The sequence below is a fragment of the Pectinophora gossypiella genome, chromosome 2, assembly GCF_024362695.1.
Source record: "Pectinophora gossypiella chromosome 2, ilPecGoss1.1, whole genome shotgun sequence".
Classification (NCBI taxonomy): domain Eukaryota; kingdom Metazoa; phylum Arthropoda; class Insecta; order Lepidoptera; family Gelechiidae; genus Pectinophora; species Pectinophora gossypiella.
In genome coordinates this window covers 13,089,265-13,110,968 of record NC_065405.1, presented here as the reverse complement: position 1 = coordinate 13,110,968, position 21,704 = coordinate 13,089,265, and the positions used below count along the sequence as shown (strand labels likewise).

At 39.8% G+C, this 21,704-nt stretch overlaps 1 protein-coding gene and 1 long non-coding RNA gene across 4 annotated transcripts in view; one reads left to right on the top strand and one right to left on the bottom strand.

Annotated features, from left to right (window-relative positions):
* The window catches only part of LOC126378067 (solute carrier family 12 member 6), a 292,605-nt gene that overhangs the window by 116,590 nt on the left and 154,311 nt on the right, over positions 1-21,704 (top strand). Inside the window, exon 2 of one of the 3 annotated variants that reach the window (XM_050026200.1) lies at positions 367-635. The exons of the other annotated variants lie outside the window; for them this stretch is intronic. Coding sequence (XP_049882157.1) covers positions 515-635 — 121 coding nt within the window. The 5' untranslated portion in view covers positions 367-514. The remainder of the gene's footprint in view (positions 1-366; positions 636-21,704) is intronic. 3 annotated transcript variants of the gene reach the window in all.
* Positions 17,175-18,154, bottom strand: LOC126379105 (uncharacterized). Its single transcript, XR_007568243.1, has 2 exons — positions 17,791-18,154; positions 17,175-17,655 (listed from the first exon to the last, which is right to left on the bottom strand). It is a non-coding gene; the product is annotated as an uncharacterized LOC126379105 (long non-coding RNA).

Sequence of the window (21,704 nt, the reverse complement as noted above, 5' to 3'; positions counted from 1 at the left end):
AGTTAAGTTGAGAATTCATGGAAATAAACTAACCTTTGCTTGTTATTTTAAGTATTATATAAAGGAATATAAATTTGGTAAAAAGTAAAGGAAAATCTACAAAAATATTTACAAGAAAATACAATTATAAGGATATTTTTAGTGTTATTAAAGGGAAACACTTTACTATTTCTATTGGGAAATGTTATTGGAATTATAGTCCACGATTCATTTACAAAAAAGAAAATCTTTGTACTTTATGCATTATATTGTCGATTGTCGACCCACCAGGTCTAATTTATGTCACAGAATATGGCAACACTACACATACTTTAATGTGGGTAGTGAGAAGAAAATAAAATTCTAACAGTCCCATTTTCTTTCCAGAACCATGGATGAGAATTGAAAAGTGAACATCAGTGATCCAGTGAATATCCGTTCAACATATCTCAGTGTAACGCTTTATAGTTTTATTGAACTGCAGTGTACAAGTGTAAGTGGATTCAGTGTACAATTGGTGGCAAAATAAGTGAAAATGTCGGAGAGATTTAAGGTGACGAAATTTGAGGAGCCTACGGGGAAAACTTATAAGAACTATGGAGCCACATCTGCTGAAAGTGACGTTGAGCTGAAGGGGAAACTGCTGCCAGATTCAGGTTAGTGAGCTTCGCCTTAATTGTTTTTGTTTTGCCAGTCATGTAGGCATGTGCGGTTCCGATATGTCTTCATTACGTTATGTCAACATTTTTTCTTTTATTTACTAGAACTACGACGATAAGGAGCTCATTTGTATACCTAAAGATATCTCATCCTAATAGCGTCATAATTACAATTTGTGACTTAATAATATAGTTATTAATTGGATACGCTACGCTACTTTCAGGCTAAAATGTTTATTTTATTAATATTTTTTCGTGTTGCAAAAAACGTGAAATTTACCTACCATAAGATTCTGAAGCTACATTTGGATTACTTTATATGTTATCGTGAAATAAGCTTCTGATACTTTCGAATCGTTTCCCGAATCCCTGGATTGTACAGCTTACCACAGTCTACTGCGTAAAATATCGAAACACTTTACTATCGCGTGGCCAATGTGTCGTATAATCAGTTCTTTGCGAAAATAGCCCGGCCTATAGCTGCATATCGGCTATAACTGTATATCGGACTATTCATAAACGGAAGAATGCAATGACCTTATTCAAGCCAGCCATTCTTTTACGGAATAACCCCGGAGGTTGAAAAAAGTTGTGTTTGAAGTTTCTGTACGGAACTTTTTGAAACGAATTTTGTTTTTGTTTTTAATAGGGTGGATAATAAATCGACTTAATTGTTTACAAAGACCAATCAACCAAGTTAATAAAGTTGATTTTTCAATCCGAGCAAATTATTCACTTATTTTAACGAGATTTTTTTCTGTTTCGTTGACATATTATATCGTGCGTGTGTATGATTCGCATTAGTCGACGGTAGGTAGGTATAAAGTATAAACACACGCACACTTCACAATACCGGTATATCAATAAGTACCAACACACACATAATAAAAAGTATCATGTCTCATCCATGTTGCGTCTATCTCATAACCATCACAGCAAATACAAAGAGTAACACCATTTAAAAATATTAATAGATTCTATTTTCGAAATACTGAGTGATGTACTGATTATAACCATACAATCATCATCATCAGCCGTATGACGCCCACTGCTGGGCATAGGCCTCCCCCAAGGATCTCCACGACGATACAATAATAGTTTAGTATTACTTAGCGCTTTTCTAACGGTAAAGAACGAATAAGTTATTTTTACTCAAAGATGTTACTACTTGTTCATTGAAAAATTTAAAATCTGAAAGGCTCTACATATACTTTTATTACGACAATTAGTTTCTTCCATATATCTTCAAATGTATACTTCATTTCAAGCCGTGGCGAAGTTTAATTATATCAACATAAAACATACGTAGGTGCATATCACGCCTGTTTCCCACCGGTGTAAGCAGAGAGTATGGATTTCCATTTACTTCCAATTCCCATGGACTATAACTATATATGGGATTTAAACATAGCTTGTTCTTTAAAATACCATAGGCTCGTGTTTGACCACAATGTCACCTGATGGTAAATGACGATGTGGTTTAGGATGGATCACGCTTAACTAGCAAATGCCTATTCACTCTAGCCTTGAAGACTCCCAGATTATAACGAGTTGGAAAAACAGACGACGGCAGTTCCAATCCTTCGCTGTTCGCATCAAAAATGAAGAGGCGAAATGTTTAGTGCAGATTTGTGGGCTGGCGAGCAGTGGGTGTTTTTTTGTCTTTTTTTTATGTGACTTATTGTAGATTTGCCGCAGATGGCATTAACTACTTGGTCGGACAAATGGGGAGCGCTGAAGGCTCTCACCTGGTACTGAAGGCTCTCACCCGGCACTGAAGGCTCTCACTCGGTACTGAAGGCTCTCACCCGGTACTGAAGGCTCTCACCCGGTACTGAAGGCTCTCACCCGGTACTGAAGGCTCTCACCCGATACTGAAGGCTCTCACCCGGTACTGAAGGTTCTCACCCGGCACTGAAGGCTCTCACCCGGTACTGAAGGCTCTCACCCGGTAGAGGAGTGGGTGTATAGACCTCTACTTCCTTCTTCGGGGATACAGGCGTAGTGGTATTGCTTCTTCCACATTCGTCAGCCATTTCATACGGTCAGTCCAGAATGGAACCAACAAAAAAGCGTAATAGATCAATATAGCTGCTAGTCTTTCCGTACGTGTCGTAAAATCCGACAGAGCGTCGGATTTACAGTATTCAAAAAGAAGGTAAAAATTCAGTTGATTGGGATGGCCTGTTATACGATTTACGAAATTCCTTTCGCCTACAAACTCAAACCTGAACCAAATAATATTGGAAACCAAACCAAATACCATTAATACCATTGGTGAATTATATTACCTACTATTAATTATTTTATACTTAAAATAGTATATTAAAATTATGAAAAATAGACAAGCGTAGCGTAGTTTTATTTAACATAATTACTTAAACAAAGCGTAGCGTAGTTTTATTTAACATAATTACTTAAACATAACACATAATTATTTTATTTAATTATTTCTTTATTAACATTGTATTTATTATATTTTATTATACAATTAAGGTGCAACAAAATTTCTAATAATACATAATTAAATAGTTATATTAATGTTATATACTGTATACTTAGATATACGTACAAGTATATATAAAAATATGACGGGTAATGTGACTTTTACAAAGTAAAGACAATATAATAAGTACCAACACACATATAATGAAAAGTATCATCACAATAACTGACATGATGGACAAGTATTTGGGGTGATAGTCAGGTCCCTTGCCACCATAAACTTCATCATAATCCATCTTAGGACTTAGTATCAACAGTGGCTGCAAGTTGTCATTTATTACTTGTGTCTCTGCCCACCCCATTAGGGATTACTGGCGTGAGTATATTTACGTATGTATTATAAATTAACATAAAATACTTTTTAGGTAAATTCAAGTCATTTTTGCAATGACGTAAATTTTATACTCGGTTAATATAGCTAGTAAGACGACTAGTTACAACACTAGCGATTATTTAATTTGGCAAGTACGTTTTCCCAGTAATTACACATGACATTTGCTTAGTATTTTTCCGCGTATAGAACATTCAGAGAGAAGCGTACTAGTGCGTAAAAATCAACAAAGACGCGCTGGGTTTACTCTACAAATAGAGATATGTATAATAGAAGTATGTATTTGCTATCCTTGCATGGAATACATACTAAGGATAAGGAATATTCACATCTTTGTCTAGGAGAGCCGTGGTAGCCCTGTTAGAACGCTTACCTCTTATTGTGAGGTCACAGGTTATATATAATCCCAGTACGGCCCAAAATCCATGATTTTCGATATCTGGAGGTCCGGGTTTGGTTCCCGATGGGGACATTGTCGAAATCACTTTGTGAGACTGTCCTTAGTTTGGTAAGGACTTTTCAGGTTTGAATCATCTGATTGTCCGAAAAAGTAAGATGATTCCGTGCTTCGAAGGGCACGTTAAGCCGTTGGTCCCGGCTATTAGCCGTAAAAGCACCTCCACCAACCCGCAGTGGAGCAGCGTGGTGGAGTATGCTCCATACCCCCTCCGGTTGATTGAGGGGAGGCCTGTGCCCAGCAGTGGGACGTATATAGGCAGTTTATGTTTATGTATGTGATGTTCGATATCTACAAAATTTGTATTTTTTTTTTACTTATATAAGATTTACCGTATTAACTACTTGGCCGGACAAACGGGAGCATTGAGAGTTCGTATGACCTGAGCGAAAATGACCCCTGCAAAAAAATTTCGAATGGATGCAAGTCGTTTAGATTTATTTTTGTTTCAAGGAAATTGAAAGACTACAATAGGCGTCCTTACTGCTAGAAGCTTGGCTCTACGTGAGCTCTGATAACTTTTGTGGACATTGCGATCGATAAGATCTGTCTTGGCTATATTTTACATGAAAATGTTTTTGTTGGGACAGTATTTACAGTTTTTTGATATTGATCCTCAGTGCAAAATCTGCGGATAGGAACACTCCTTGACATTTTTATTTGAATAAGTTGAGTTTCATTTGTTGGTCTAACAGAAAGCGAAAGCTCGTTGAGATGTGGGTACTTAGTTCATCTTGCGATGAATGTACTTCTGACTACCTTTGGGATATCGTCGAGAGCTTATGTTATTTGAATAAGTCTACATTTATTTACTGATTATAATTTGGTCGTCAGATATTCATCAATTTCCCCACTAATACACTGAATTAGAGATACGAAAGTATCTCTATATGATATATGATGGGTTCATGTAACCATTGTATGATATAACTATCAATATTGGTACCAGAAATCAGAATCATTTATTCAACGTAATTATCATGGATAAACTTGTTGAAGGTCAATGTTTTTGAATTTACGTCATTTCGCAAGGTGTTATGGCTAAGGAGAAGAAATGACAAGAAACTGCAACAGCAACACATCTTTTAAAAACCAATGGTACACATTACAAGTTATTTAATAACTAGAGGAACACATTCAATACCAGACATTTTTATCATTTAGGTAATCATTAATCTTATAATAAGCTTTTTTACTTAAAGTAAGCTTCACGTGAATTTATTCTCTAACAAATTTAAAATAATTATCTGGTATTTTATTGTAAAAACGTATACATAACCCCAAAAAAGATGAATACTACCAACTCACCTACGTTTCATATATTATCATATCGCTCGGATGCACCGTCCAAGATTGTTCTGTCGAAGCGATGGCAACATTTTGAAATCTCTAGAGTACCGAGAAACAACATCATACGAAACGTTGCCTACATCGGAAATATTCCGGGTAACATGGTTCATGTTTGCGTAAAATTGGTTCACATTCATGTGCAGTACATCTGGGAAATATCGTACAAAATCAAAAATGTAACAGTTTTTATAGCGTCAATTTTAAGCGTGGCTTCTGATAAACATATTTTATCACGCTGCTTGTGACTGCATGCATGTTTAGAGGCCTCATTTGTATCGTTTTGTTTTGTTTGATTTACTGTTAAGTACCTACCTACCTAGCTAATCTATATCTTCTTCTTCAATCGAGTGATTTGTGACGTGGATTACCAGCTCCATCAACACTGGGGTTATTATTAAGCCCCCAAAGGACCCTGACATGGCTCATGTGACGACTACTTACTTACATCGGTAAATAGTAGTCAGGACCAACGGCTTAACGTGCCTTCCGAAGCACGGATCATCTGACTTTCGTAAATCAGGTGATCAGCCTGCAATGTGTTAACCAAACTAGGGATCCCAAAGTGATTTTTGTGATAGGTCCCCACCGGGATTTGAGCCCGGGACCTCCGAATCGTGAGCCCAATGCTCAAACTACTGGACCACGGAGGCCGTTGCTAATCTATATAATAAAGTAGGTATTATGCACAACTACATTACCTGCTCAGATGGACAGCCTCTTAAAACGCGTTTTATCTATTTAATGTTATAGAAATATATCGTTGTAGACAAGTCTACTGTTCAAATAATAAATCACTATTGAAAGACTATTCCTAAACACAATACGTATTATTGGGCAAAAATAGTATCGATCGCCATCTACTCGCAAAGAAGAAGAACACAATATTCAACACGTTAAACTCATTTACCTCCTTCTTCTTTTATCGTGAGGGTTATGAGGTGGACTACCAACCTCATCAACCCTGGTGTCACGGTTATTAATATTATTGACGCACCAAAGACTGTCATTTCCGCGCTCTCCAAGATCTCATTTTCGCGCTTAGGACAAAGTGACTTTTCGTGATATGTCCCTACCGAGATTCGAACCCGGGACCCCCGGCCCTTGAGCCCAACGCTCAACCATTGCACAATGGAGGCCGTAGTCATTTAACTTAAAACCTTTGCATAAACATTCCTAAACTGAATATTTCCCTACCTATGGAAAATTTAAGCTGAAAACCTTTAACGTCTTTAGAGTTTGAAGTTGGTCCGTACCAGAGTGCAACGACAGGAAGCGCTTTTAACTCAAAATGCCGCGTTCCACCAATGGGGGAATAGTAAAAGGCAAACGTAGAATTACGCCCAATGATGTGCCGTTCCCGGGAATGTTTCCAGGAATTTCCGGGAATTTTCCTGTTATAAAAACTCTTTAATAGTAAGGACACTGGCTGCTTTTTCTTTTTTCAAATTGTTCTTTCTTGTACTCTCATACCGTCTGCCTAAAGGCTAGGTAATAAAGTTCTTGTTCTTTCTGATCCTTTTTCCAAATTCCGTTCCTTGTTTTTCCTACGAATCTGTTTCCCTATCTTTGTCTGTGGCAAATGCGCAAGCCGCGCGAAACCAAAACCTAAGAAAAAAAAAAGTTCTTGTTACATAACTTTTGCGCCGGCTTACAAGCAATGTTCCCAGCATAGAATAAGGAATGTTACTACGTATAGAACGGCAAATCTTCGCTCCCCACCAGCGTCTGAGCTAGGTTTACCTCACTCCCCTCGAACATAGTTTAGACTTGAATCGTATGGTGTCAGACGTCACACACACAGATGCGCGTGTACGATATTGTCAATGTTTGGTGTCTGTGTAAAACGAGGTTGTTTGTATGAAGTGTCCGGGGCATCAAAAATCTCCTTCTTACCCAGCCATGGTAAGAAGGAGATTTTTGAATAGAAATGTATAAATCTCATTCCAATACTGTATTCCACCTAACGTGTAAGTGCGAGCGAGACAGACTGTCCGCGCGCTCCCTTACTCTATAAGATTTTTGATTATTTTTTTGAATCGTATGGTGTGAGACGTCACACACACAGATGCGCGTGTACGATAATGTCAATGTGTAGTGTCTGTGTAAAACGAGGTTGTTTGTATGAAGTGTCCGGGGTGTGGTTCCCAGGATTTTATCCGGCCAAGTAGTTAATGCCATCTGCGGCAAATCTACAAGTACTAAGTAACGTAAATAAAAATAAAAAGGTTCCCAGAAACATTCCCGTGAACAGCACATCAGTGATTTCGCTACGACATGAAAACTCAGCGTACATACGAACGCAGCGCAATAAAAGGAAAACTTTGCGGCATTTGACTTTACGAGGAACATACCTGGAAGTTGTTAGCGATTGAAAAGTAAGTGGCGGTATGCTTGCAAGGCAAGTTTATGCAGCCTGGAAAAAAGCAGTTAAAAATACTGTGCAAAAAGCAGCAATAACTACAGGTATTTAATGTTACAGGTTCATTACAACTTGAAACAAAGGAAGTTACTAATAGTTACTAGTATTAGTTAATGTAATAAAGAGAAAGGAGAACAGAAAATAATTTTAATAAGTAAGTATATAAAATAAAACATTATCACCCCCAATAATAACCCTGACACCAGGGTTGTTGAAGTTTGTAATCCACCTCACAACCCGCACGATAAGAAGAAGAATTTATTATCACCCCTGTTGCTAAGCGTCTAGGCAACGGGGTTGCCAGATTTGACGCCAATACGGAGTCTCGTAATGTAGGTACTTCCTTTTTCCTTTTCCTATTAGGAAGCTATAGAGAAGTGATTCTGGAAAATAATGGGAGACATCAAACGCGGACCTATCAAAAATAACACATAATCTGTGGCAATTGCAACGGGTTATCTATTACGGTACTGCCCTTTGAAGTTAGTCCAGACGGACAGAGAGACAGACTGTGTACTATGTAGTCCTAGTAACAGGGATCCGTTATGGTAGGTACGGCACAAAAAAAAACTACTCCACTATAGGTTTCGAGTGGATAGTTGTTACCGTTCCAAATCTTTAGATCATTGTGATCCATTCATTAATCGGAAAACATACGTAGAGCGTTGGGCTCACGATCTGGAAGTCCAGGCTCGACTCCCGATGGGGACATTGTCTTAAATCACTTAGGCTGATTTTGTTTTTCCGCGTATAGAACATTCAGAGAGAAGCGTACTAGTGCGTTAAAATCAACAAAGACACGCTGGGTTTACTCTACAAATAGAGATATGTATAATAGAAGTATGTATTTGCTATCCTTGCATGGAATACATACTAAGGATAAGGAATATTCACATCGTTGTCTAGGAGAGCCGTGGTAGCCCTGTTAGAACGCTTACCTCTTATTGTGAGGTCACAGGTTATAATCCCAGTACGGCCCAAAATCCATGATTTTCGATATCTGGAGGTCCGGGTTCGATTCCCGATGGGGACATTGTCGAATTCACTTTGTGAGACTGTCCTTTGTTTGGTAAGGACTTTTCAGGTTTGAATCATCTGATTGTCCGAAAAAGTAAGATGATTCCGTGCTTCGGAGGGCACGTTAAGCCGTTGGTCCCGGCTATTAGCCGTAAAAGCACCTCCACCAACCCGCAGTGGAGCAGCGTGGTGGAGTATGCTCCATACCCCCTCCGGTTGATTGAGGGGAGGCCTGTGCCCAGCAGTGGGACGTATATAGGCAGTTTGTGTTTATGTATGTATGTTCGATATCTACAAAATTTGTATTTTTTTTTACTTATATAAGATTTACCGTATTAACTACTTGGCCGGACAAACGGGAGCATTGAGAGTTCGTATGACCTGAGCGAAATTGACCCCTGCAAAAAAAAAATCGGATGGATGCAAATCTTTTCGTTTAGATTTATTTTTGTTTCAAGGAAATTGAAAGACTACAATAGGCGTCCTTACTGCTAGAAGCTTGGCTCTACGTGAGCTCTGATAACTTTTGGACATTGCGATCGATAAGATCTGTCTTGGCTATATTTTACATGAAAATGTTTTTGTTGGGACAGTATTTACAGTTTTTTGATATTGATCCTCAGTGCAAAATCTGCGGATAGGAACACTCCTTGATATGACATTTTTATTTGAATAAGTTGAGTTTCATTTGTTGGTCTAACAGAAAGCGAAAACTCGTTGAGATGTGGGTACTTAGTTCATCTTGCGATGAATGTGCCTCTGGCTACCTTTGGGATATCGTCGAGAGCTTATGTTATTTGAATAAGTCTACATTTAATTACTGATTATAATTTGGCCGTCAGATATTCATCAATTTCCCCACTAATACACTGAATTAGAGATGCGAAAGTATCTCTATATGATATATGATGGGTTCATGTAACCATTGTATGATAGAGTCATCATATAACTATCAATATTGGTACCAGAAATCAGAATCATTTATTCAACGTAATTATCATGGATAAACTTGTTGAAGGTCAATGTTTTTGAATTTACGTCATTTCGCAAGGTGTTATGGCTAAGGAGAAGAAATGACAAGAAACTGCAACAGCAACACATCTTTTAAAAACCAATGGTACACATTACAAGTTATTTAATAACTAGAGGAACACATTCAATACCAGACATTTTTATCATTTAGGTAATCATTAATCTTATAATAAGCTTTTTTACATAAAGTAAGCTTCACGTGAAGTTATTCTCTAACAAATTTAAAATAATTATCTGGTATTTTATTGTAAAAACGTATACATAACCCCAAAAAAGATGAATACTACCAACTCACCTACGTTTCATATATTATCATGTCGCTCGGATGCACCGTCCAAGATTGTTCTGTCGAAGCGATGGCAACATTTTGAAATCTCTAGAGTACCGAGAAACAACATCATACGAAACGTTGCCTACATCGGAAATATTCCGGGTAACATGGTTCATGTTTGCGTAAAATTGGTTCACATTCATGTGCAGTACATCTGGGAAATATCGTACAAAATCAAAAATGTAACAGTTTTTATAGCGTCAATTTTAAGCGTGGCTTCTGATAAACATATTTTATCACGCTGCTTGTGACTGCATGCATGTTTAGAGGCCTCATTTGTATCGTTATGTTTTGTTTGATTTACTGTTAAGTACGTACCTACCTAGCTAATCTATATCTTCTTCTTCAATCGAGTGATTTGTGACGTGGATTACCAACTCCATCAACACTGGGGTTATTATTAAGCCCCCAAAGGACCCTGGCATGGCTCATGTAACGACTACTTACTTATGTCGGTAAATAGTAGTCAGAACCAACGGCTTAACGTGCCTTCCGAAGCACGGATCATCTGACTTTCGTAAAATCAGGTGATCAGCCTGCAATGTGTTAACCAAACTAGGATCACAAAGTTATTTTTGTGATAGGTCCCCACCGGGATTTGAGCCCGGGACCTCCGAATCGTGAGCCCAATGCTCAAACTACTGGACCACGGAGGCCGTTGCTAATCTATATAATAAAGTAGGTATTATGCACAACTACATTACTTGCTCAGATAGACAGCCTCTTAAAACACGTTTTATCTATTAAATGTTATAGAAATATGTCGTTGTAGACAAGTCTACCGTTCAAATAAAATCAATCACTATTGAAAGACTATTCCTAAACATAATATTCAACACGTTAAACTCATTTATCTCCTTCTTCTTCTATCGTGTGGGTTATGAGGTGGACTACCAACCTCGTCAACCCTGGTGTCAGGTTTATTAATATAATTGAGGCGCCAAAGACTCACCATCTCATTTTCGCGCTTCGGACAAAGTGACTTTTCGTGATATGTCCCTACCGAGATTCGAACCCGGGACCCCCGGACCTTGAGCCCAACGCTCAACCATTGCACCACAGAGGCCGTAGTCATTTAACTTAAAACCTTTCCTAAACTGAATATTTTCCTACCTATGGAAAATTTAAGCTGAAAACCTTTAACGTCTTTAGAGTTTGAAGTTGGTCCGTACCAGAGTGCAACGACAGGAAGCGCTTTTAACTCAAAAAGCCGCGTTCCACCAATGGGGGAATAGTAAAAGGCAACGTAGAATTACGACCAATGATGTGTCGTTCCCGGGAATGTTCCCAGGAATTTCCGGGAATTTTCCTGTTATAAAAGCTCTTTAATAGTAAGGACACTGGCTGCTTTATCTTTTTTCAAATTGTTCTTTCTTGTAGTCTCATACTGTCTGCCTAAAGGCTAGGTAATAAAGTTCCTGTTCTTACATACATACATACATACATACATAAACTCACACCCGTAATCCCAAATGGGGTGGGCAGAGCCACAAGTAATCAAAGACAACTTGCAGCCACTGTTGATACGAAGTCCTAAGATGGATATGATGAACCTTATGGTGATAAGGGATCAGCCCATCGCCCATAACATTAGTCCATTATGTTAGAGGACGCAATCCCTCTGTCGGTTTTTACGACATGCCCGGGAAGACAAGCAGCTGAACGTGTTCTATGTTTTTTATTTGCTCCCAGAACAGCATAGAAGCAAACTCTTCTTGTTCTTTCTGATCCTTTTTCCAAATTCCGTTCCTTGTTTTTCCTACGAATCTGTTTCCCTATCTTTGTCTGTGGCAAATGCGCAAGCCGCGCGAAAACAAAACCTAAGAAAAAAAAAGTTCTTGTTACATAACTTTTGCGCCGGCTTACAAGCAATGTTCCCAGCATAGAATAAGGAATGTTACTACGTATAGAACGGCAACTCTTCGCTCCCCACCAGCGTCTGAGCTAGGTTTACCTCACTCCCCTCGAACGTAGTTTAGACTTGAATCGTATGTTGTCAGACATCACACACACAGATGCGCGTGTACGATAATGTCAATGTGTAGTGTCTGTATAAAACGAGGCTGTTTGTATGAAGTGTCTGGGGCATTACCCAGTCATGGTAAGAAGGATATTTTTGAATGGAAATGTATAAATCTTATTCCAGTACTGTATTCCACCTAACGTGTAAGTGTGAGCGAGACAGACTGTCCGCGCGCTCCCTTACTCCTTAAGATTTTCGATTTTTTCTTGGAATCGTATGGTGTGAGACGTCACACACACAGATGCGCGTGTACGATAATGTCAATGTGTAGTGTCTGTGTAAAACGAGGTTGTTTGTATGAAATGTCCGGGGTGTGGTTCCCAGGATTTTATCCGGCCAAGTAGTTAATGCCATCTGCGGCAAATCTACAAGTACTAAGTCACGTAAATAAAAATAAAAAGGTTCCCAGAAACATTCCCGTGAACAGCACATCAGTGATTTCGCTACAACATGAAAACTCAGCGTACATACGAACGCAGCGCAATAAAAGGAAAACTTTGCGGCATTTGACTTTACGAGGAACATACCTGGAAGTTGTTAGCGATTGAAAAGTAAGTGGCGGTATGCTTGCAAGGCAAGTTTATGCAGCCTGGAAAAAAGCAGTTAAAAATACTGTGAAAAAAGCAGCAATAACTACAGGTATTTAATGTTACAGGTTCATTACAACTTGAAACAAAGGAAGTTGCTAATAGTTACTAGTATTAGTTAATGTAATAGAGTGACGTCACGGACGTTGTGTTTATATGTGGAACGTCCTATCGCTGCGACTTTTAAAAATACTTAAAAACACCACGAGAGTGCGTTAACTACTTAGATACATAAAGTAGCCTCCAGTGAGCAATATATATTGTGGGATAAGTGTGCAGTGCTAAAACTACTGTATAAAACCTAAAATAAAATACGGCCCGGACAAGTGAGGAAAAAGTGTACCCACATATAAAAATATAAACAACACACAGTGTTAAATATCATTTATTTTCAAAAGTTAAAATCAATAAATTGGTAATTAAACAAAGTAAAAAAAAAGGAAACAGAATTACAACATATATAAACACTTAAGTACACAAAGTAAACGCCATCTAGTGGAACTACAGAGATCTAGCGTAACATTAATCGATCGAGTTAAAAATGCCAGTGAAGTGCAGTGCGTGTTGCAAGTATATGTCGGTTATAGAGGGCATTGTTTGTCCCAGTTGTAAGGAGTCAAACCACAGATCGTGTGTAAACATACCTAAGGATGCTCAAGTGCACAGCTCCTGGCTATGTCCGAGTTGTAAAGCCAGGCTGCCAACGAGGAATGAAAATAGCACGCCCCTTCGTGGTATGAGTGCCGCCTACGTGTTGGACGCCTCCATGTCCGAGCCGACGGTTGTCACCCAGCCAGCCAGCATAGAGCTGGATGATACTGCTGGCGTGCTCAACAACACAGCGCTCGACAATACAGTGGAGTGCGGGGGGCCGGAGTCTGACCTGTCTACAGAATTGCGGCAGTTCCGGGAGGAGATGCGGCGGACTCGAGAGGAGTTCCGCGCATTCCGCCAGGACATGCAGGATCTGCGTGCCCTGGTGTCCTCATGTGACACACGGCTTAGTAAGCTGGAGACTAGGGTCGACGAAATGGAGCGGATTGCGGGTATGGGCGGAGACGGAGCCCACGGTGAGCTCATCGGTATGCTGGAGAGCACAGTCGCCCAGCTGAGGCAGGATCTCGATGATCGTGATCAGGAGCTACTCCTGAACGACATCGAGATCTCAGGAGTCCCCGAGGAGAATGGAGAGAGCGTCGCCCACCTCGTTACGGCGTGCGCCGCGAAGCTCGGCGTGACGGTCGACGAACGTGACATCGTTAGGTGTATGCGTGTGGGTGGGCGGCGCGAGGGGAGCGAGGGCAAGCCGCGCCCGCGCAACATCGCCGTGCGCCTCGCCCGCCGCTCCACTCGTGACCGGTTCCTCCATGAAGCGCGCGTGCGGCGCACCGCCACCACGGAGGGAACGGGCCTACGCTCTGAGCCTCGGCGATTTTATGTAAACGAGCGGCTCACAAAAAACAATCGCATGCTGTTCGGCCGAGCGCGTAAATTAGCTAGCTCTTTAAGTTGGCGGTATGTATGGACGCGTGACGGCAAAATTTTTACCCGCCGAGACCAGGGCGATCCGGTAAACCGGATTAGGTCGGAAAAAGACCTAGTTAGTGTTTTTGGTCCGGCGCGCGTTCGTCCTGCTCCCGCAGCTGGCGAGAGCAATGTACTTATTGATGCGATATAATAATGTTGTACCTTTCATTGCACCGTATCTCTGTCCTTGTCTGTTGTTTACACTGTGTTTGTTTCTATCGATGTTCTGCGTTATCAAAATGTATGTTTGCTACGTCATGCGGCTTGGTCATTTGTGGTGGAATGCGCAAATCGTTACTATAAGGTATGTTTATGTAGTGTACGGTGTCATATTACGTATAATAAAATATATTACAAACAAACAGTTACACATGATTAGTATATTATATTTCGATTCCAGTATTTCATTATTAATCACTATATTAACAAAACACCTTCGAAAATGTATACGTTATATCATGAGTACATTTTCATTCTTAGGTAATATATTATTACACAAACACCAACATGCACACATACCTAAACATTACTTTACAACGCTATTAAAACAATATAATTTGATTGGCACAAATTACTATGTCGTGGGAAAATCTTGCAATTCTTACTTTTTAATTTTTAATTCAATACTAATACAATACTTTAAGATAACATATGATAATAATAATATTCAATAATAAACGAAAGTTAAAAGTTGGACTATTTAATGCTGGATCACTGGGAACTGGGCATGACGAGTTTCTCGTGGCGATGGACCGTCATAACGTAGATGTAATGGCCATCAATGAGACCTGGATACGGGAGGGACAGGAGGGCCGCGCGCCTGCCGTGCCGGGATACCGGCTGCGGAACACACCACGCCCGCCCGGGCGCCGGAAGCGGGGGGGCGGAGTCGGATTTTATATCCGACGTGGTGTCACCGCGCGAGTGCTGGCCCATCCACAAACACCACCGGTGGAACAGATGTGGCTAGGGGTCACAGTTGGTAGTTGTAAGCTAGTGATAGGTACTGCGTACAGGCCAGACTGGGTGACTGAGGGTCTACTTATAGATGCTCTTTCTTCGTCCCTGGAAACGTTCACCTGGTGTAGTAACGTCGTACTACTGGGCGACTTTAATATTGACGTCGCCGTGCCGTCATTGGCTAGTGTCAGAAAACTTAACCAATTCTTAGCTGCTTTTAAACTCTCGCAACTGGTCACCGACTACACGCATTTCACTTCTCACAGCCAAAAGACTATCGATCTAGTATGCACCGATATAAAGGGGTGTACAGTAACAGTGGACTACATTCCGGATCTTGGTAGACATGCCTTTATCGCATGCCTACTCAATATACCAAAATTTAAACCCTCTCCTGTTAAAGTCACGCGACGGGCACTTAAAGACATACATGTCGACACATTTAGAGATCATCTTGCCTCAATAGATTGGGGCAATGTCGAAGCAGTCACGGACGTAAATATTATGGTATCAATGTTTAATTCAGCTATTGTTGCACTATTCGATTTGCACGCTCCATCCAAAACTTTCAGCATGCGTCATCACCAGTACCCTTGGATTACGTACAATGTAAAAATGATGATGAAAAGACGAGATGAAGCATATGCTAGGGCGCGTATAAGTGGCTGTGGCTCCCATAAGGCGTACTATAAGGATCTCAAGTATACTGTGGAGAAGGCATTAGCGAGCGAAAAGCAAGCGTATTATGATCATTACGTTAATACCAACTATAACGACCCTCGTACACTCTGGACACATATAAAAAAAAACGTTAGGATTAAATGCAAACCTGATTTTCCTACATGTATTTTTAAGGATCCTGAAGCAATAAATAATCACTTTCTAGACGTACCTAATGGGGGATCGGTGCCGGTTTCAAATCTTATTTTTTTTAAGGAACAACGCAAGATCTCTTCCACATTTATACTGAGAAAGGTCTCTGAGGGGGACGTACTGAGGGAGTTACAGTCGCTTCGTTCAAGCGCCGTTGGCGTCGACGGTATTTCCTTAGACATGATAATAATGTCACTACCCGAAATCTCGTCAGTGCTAACATCTGTTGTGAATAGATCGATCGAAACCTGCACGTTTCCTAAACTGTGGCAGAGTGCAATCGTCAAACCACTGCCAAAGAACTCCAGTCCCTCCTCCCTAAAAGATTTGCGCCCTATTAGCATATTGCCTTGCATTTCAAAGATCTTAGAGAAGATCGTGGCGAAGCAGATGAGACTGTTTTTAGAAGCAAATGCTTTGCTTCCAGAGCTACAGTCGGGTTTCAGGAAATCTTATAGTACAACCACTGCTTTGCTGAATGTGGTGGACGACATTCTAGCCGCACAAGATGACGGGCAGGGTACAGTATTGGCGCTGCTGGACTTTTCTAGGGCGTTTGACTGCATAGATGTTTCTCTATTACTGGCAAAGCTACATTATTATGGTTTTGGTGCTTCTGCCATTCAATGGTTCGACAGTTACTTTAAATATCGTAACCAATACGTCCAAATACAGAATGATCATGGCGAACCGATGGTGTCCCTTCCCAGGCCTGTCACTCGTGGTGTTCCGCAGGGCTCCATCTTGGGCCCACTGTTATTTATCATCTATAGTGCCGATGTCGTAACTCATATTGAGCATTGCAAATATCATATATATGCTGACGATATACAACTATATATATCATGTAAACCCGGCGATACACATTCCGCTATAGACAAATTAAACGATGACCTAGAAAGGATCACTTTGTGGTCAGAGTCTAATTCATTGGTTTTGAATGGAAGCAAAACCAAATACATGATATTGGGCTCTAAACAACAGGTAAGTAAAATATCTAATGAAGGTGCTAATGTGGTCATTAGAGGGGAAGCCGTGGAGCGTGTCACGGAAGCTAGGAATTTGGGACTTCTCATGGACGAAGAACTGAGGTTCGACAAATATATAGTTAACACTGCAGCAAATTGTTTTTATCGTCTCAAGACATTATACCAAATCAGGAACTATATTAATACTGAGACCCGCATCAAACTTTGCGACACTCTCGTTATGTCGAAATTTAACTATATGGATGTAGTATATGGTCCGCGACTCCTTACCCGGTCACAAAAACTCATACAAAGAGTTCAAAATGCCTGCGCACGATTTTGCTTCAATATACCACCACGCACACACGTCACGCCATTTATAAACAATGCCAATATTATGAAGATGAATGCACGGAGACAACTACATCTTGCAACGCTCTTGTTTGGTGTAGTGAAACATCATACGCCGCCGTATCTCGCTGAGAAATTGGTGTGGTCACGTGACGTGAAGTCGTACAAAACTCGCTCGACGTATTACTCACTGGCAATACCGCGTCACCGTACTACTGCCTTCCGCGGGAGTTTCAGGTTCGCCGCGTCCAAGTGCTGGAACGATCTGCCGCCTCCATTACGTAGTCTGAAAACGATACACAATTTTAAATCTCATTTTAAAAAACATCTTTTGAATTTACAAAAAAGTGTCATTTAAGCAATATAAATTTCTTGCATATTTAAATTATTTCACATTAAATTACACTAATGTCTTACTTACCTCAGTGGATCAGACACGAAGGTTTTGCGGAGTCGTACTAGCGGCGTGGATGCGACGATACCACGCGGTCTTGGTTTTTCACTGTTTTCATTACACTGCATCCATTGACCACAATGTACCTATGTATTATTGCTGAGCTCAATTCGTTTATCTATCGATTTTTATTACTTTTTCAATTATGAACAAATTGTGAAGTAAACAAATAAATGATAATCACTGTCTTATTGACGTTGATAGTATTGGATTGCATCGAATGCGCAATTGGTGTAGTGCCTGCTCGGCGACGCGGACGGCGGGCGACTGAATCTTATCTATGCAACCATTGCAGCCATAAAAAATGATGCTTTGTCCCTGTCGATCTGCGGCCGACCGGTGCGGGACCATTGCCTAACACACACACACACATACACACCCCTACATCTTATCCGTTCAAATATTTATTTTATTAACCCGCTCACGATTGTCTTTACTTGTTTTTCTTTATGAGTTTGCACAATATATAATTAATATATATTATACTTATTTACATCTATATTTTATTTTATTTGTAATTGTATTATGTAGTAATTATATTATGATAATATCTAAGTAACCTATAATAGTAAGTAAGTATATGTACATATAGTGGCGCGATGTCCGTACTTCACTCATTACTCAGGTCTCACAGAATACCAGCGTCGCGGCTCACGCCGCGGCATAAGCTGAGTGAGGACCTTTTATACGGGACACCATCCACTACACATGGGTAAGCCGACATGACGTCACATTTTAATTTAGGTATAAGTTTCTGTGTTCGTTTTCCATGTTTCTGTATAGAAAATATTTCGTGTGTGCGTTGACTTCTGATGTGATGTCATTATAATGTATATATATGTAATCCGTGTCTGTGGTGTCCTAAAAAATAAATGTTTCTTTCTTTCTTTCTTTCTTTCTAATAAAGAGAAAGGAGAACAGAAAATAATTTTAATAAGTAAGTATATAAAATAAAACATACTTATCACCCCTAATAATAACCCTGACACCAGGGTTGTTGAAGTTTGTAATCCACCTCACAACCCGCACGATAAGAAGAAGAATTTATTATCACCCCTGTTGCTAAGCGTCTAGGCAACGGGGTTGCCAGATTTGACGCCAATACGGAGTCTCGTAATGTAGGTACTTCCTTTTTCCTTTTCCTATTAGGAAGCTATAGAGAAGTGATTCTGGGAAATAATGGGAGACATCAAACGCGGACCTATCAAAAATAACACATAATCTGTGGCAATTGCAACGGGTTATCTATTACGGTACTGCCCTTTGAAGTTAGTCCAGACGGACAGAGAGACAGACTGTGTACTATGTAGTCCTAGTAACAGGGATCCGTTATGGTAGGTACGGCACAAAAAAAAACTACTCCACTATAGGTTTCGTGTGGATAGTTGTTACCGTTCCAAATCTGTAGATCATTGTGATCCATTCATTAATCGGAAAACATACGTAGAGCGTTGGGCTCACGATCTGGAAGTCCAGGCTCGATTCCCGATGGTGACATTGTCTAAAACACTTAGGCCGTTTTTTATTTGGTAAGGGCATTACAGGCTCGGATCACCTGATGCTTCGATAAAGTGAGATGATTCCGTGCTTTGGAGGGCACACTAAGCGTTGTGGAATATGCTACCTTAGGTATTGGGATGTTCTGTAACAGTGATTTTTTAAATTATATAAACTAACAATTCCATAATTACATATACAAAAACTGAGCTTGGGTACGAAGTTCATCTTCCAATGGGTACATCAGACTACCCCAAGTTATAAAACTTAAATTTTTATCCATGCATATGATGCGCGATGTGGAAAAAATGTTCGTATAATTACAGCTTAAGGACTAAAAGACTGAGTACTTAATTAAAAAGAAGGCAGCAATGTCCTTCGTTGCAAACTGAACATCCACCGCGATAATTACTTTTCACTTCGACGAGAAAAACAATATCCGTGATGGACCGTTTTCCAATAGAATACAGCTACATGTCAGGAGGTACACGATAGAACTAAAAATGTACTTACCTATATGTACTGGTTAAAGAACTTTGGTTTGGTTTGGTATTGCTTGGGACCCGAGAGTAATCACTCTAGCCATAGAGGGCCAATCAGCTTGCGATACCAAACACTTCAGAACCCCGATACCTACCTCGCCGGCGTCGTCGACGATTTCCCTCATTCAGCCTATCGCTATCGACCCTCAAGGGTCGATTAATTCAAATATTCTTCCTCTCAGACGACGCCCTAAGCCGAGGTTCGCGCCCAACTGGGCACCCTCAGGCCGGTTGTCTAATTTTGTACCGGGTGAGAGCCCTCAGCGCTCCCCATTTGTCCGGCCAAGTAGTTAATGCCATCTGCGGCAAATCTACAATAAGTCACGTCAAAAATAAAAGTATTGGTTGATGGTTTGGTTTGGTTTTTGTATGGGCTTTGATTTTTGGTTTACTGATGTAAGTACTTAGTCGGTACATGAATCACATCAGGGCCTTTGGCGGCTCAATAACCCTGAAACCAGGGTTGATGGGTTGGTAATCCTCTTTACAAACCACACGATAGAAGAAGGAGAAAGAACTTTCGTAAACGGGCCAGTAGTTCTAGAGATTATTTAGATATATACCTGTATATATACAATATATAATTATAGGTTAATTGTAAGTGTGAAGTGTCTCAGGATCGAAGCAAATGGAATTATATTGTACTTAATTATATGACAAGCAAGCAAAGTTCAATCGAATTAGTCAGATGTTTAGACACACTTTCACATTTCGTTTGCTTTTTTATTGTTAAGGCGGATAGTAATAAAAGTATATAAATAAAGCTTATTAATTTGTGTGTAGGCAGCAATCTCCGGAATTACTGAATCGTTTCCGTTAATTATTTCATAAATAGAAAACTACACGAATCCTTAGCCTGTTATAGCAAATGTCCGTCGCAAAATTCGTGATTGTTTTTAGTCTTTTTGTAAGTAAATTATTTTCATGTCTATACTTTTACGATAGAAAATTACACTTGATATTTACTCAGAATAATGATCTGAATCATCCCCCTCATTATTTGTTATGGTGTCACTTTTCTGAGGGAGATGATTCAAACCATGATTCTGAGTTGATATCAAGCGGAATGTCCTGTCAGAAAATTCATGAAACGTTTGGTGTTTTTTTTTATTTTCAGTTCTATACTTTTACTGGAAAATTCCACTTGATGTCAACTCAGAAGCATGATCTGAATCATTCCTCAAAGTTGTCATTTACGATGTCACTAACACCCTGTATTTGATAACCGAAGTTCACACAGATAGAGTCGCGGACGGACATCTATCTATCCATAAACATACATACATAAACTCACGCCTGTAATCCCTAATGGGGTGGGCAGAGCTACAAGTAACCTATGACAACTTGCAACCACTGTTGATACGATGACCTAAGGATATGATGAAATGTGGATATAGGTAATTAAGACGAAACAGCATCAGGCGGTCAGATTATTGTGAGAAAGGAAGGGATCTGCAAATATTATTATTTGTATGTCGTTTCCATATCTCGGGCCTACGGAGTCCCTATTATTAACTGTCAGGGCTAGGGCAGAGCAGCGCAGGGGGCTTAGCGTTGAGGTTGCAGAGAAAAAATAAATCACCACATCACAAATACAATAGAATAAAAATAATAAGAATAAAATAAACGTATTGTCAGTAACAATTTAAATTTACTATAAGTACTAGGTAATTATGAATATTACGAATACGGGCAAAAGGAAATGGCTCATGATGGAAATGATGGAGCCATGCTATGGCGCTACCTAGCGCTGGTTTTCTGTCATTTCCTCAATAGTTATAATATAGAAGAGAAAATTATATAATTAGTATACACGTTAGTCAATAGAAAAATAGTAAGTGA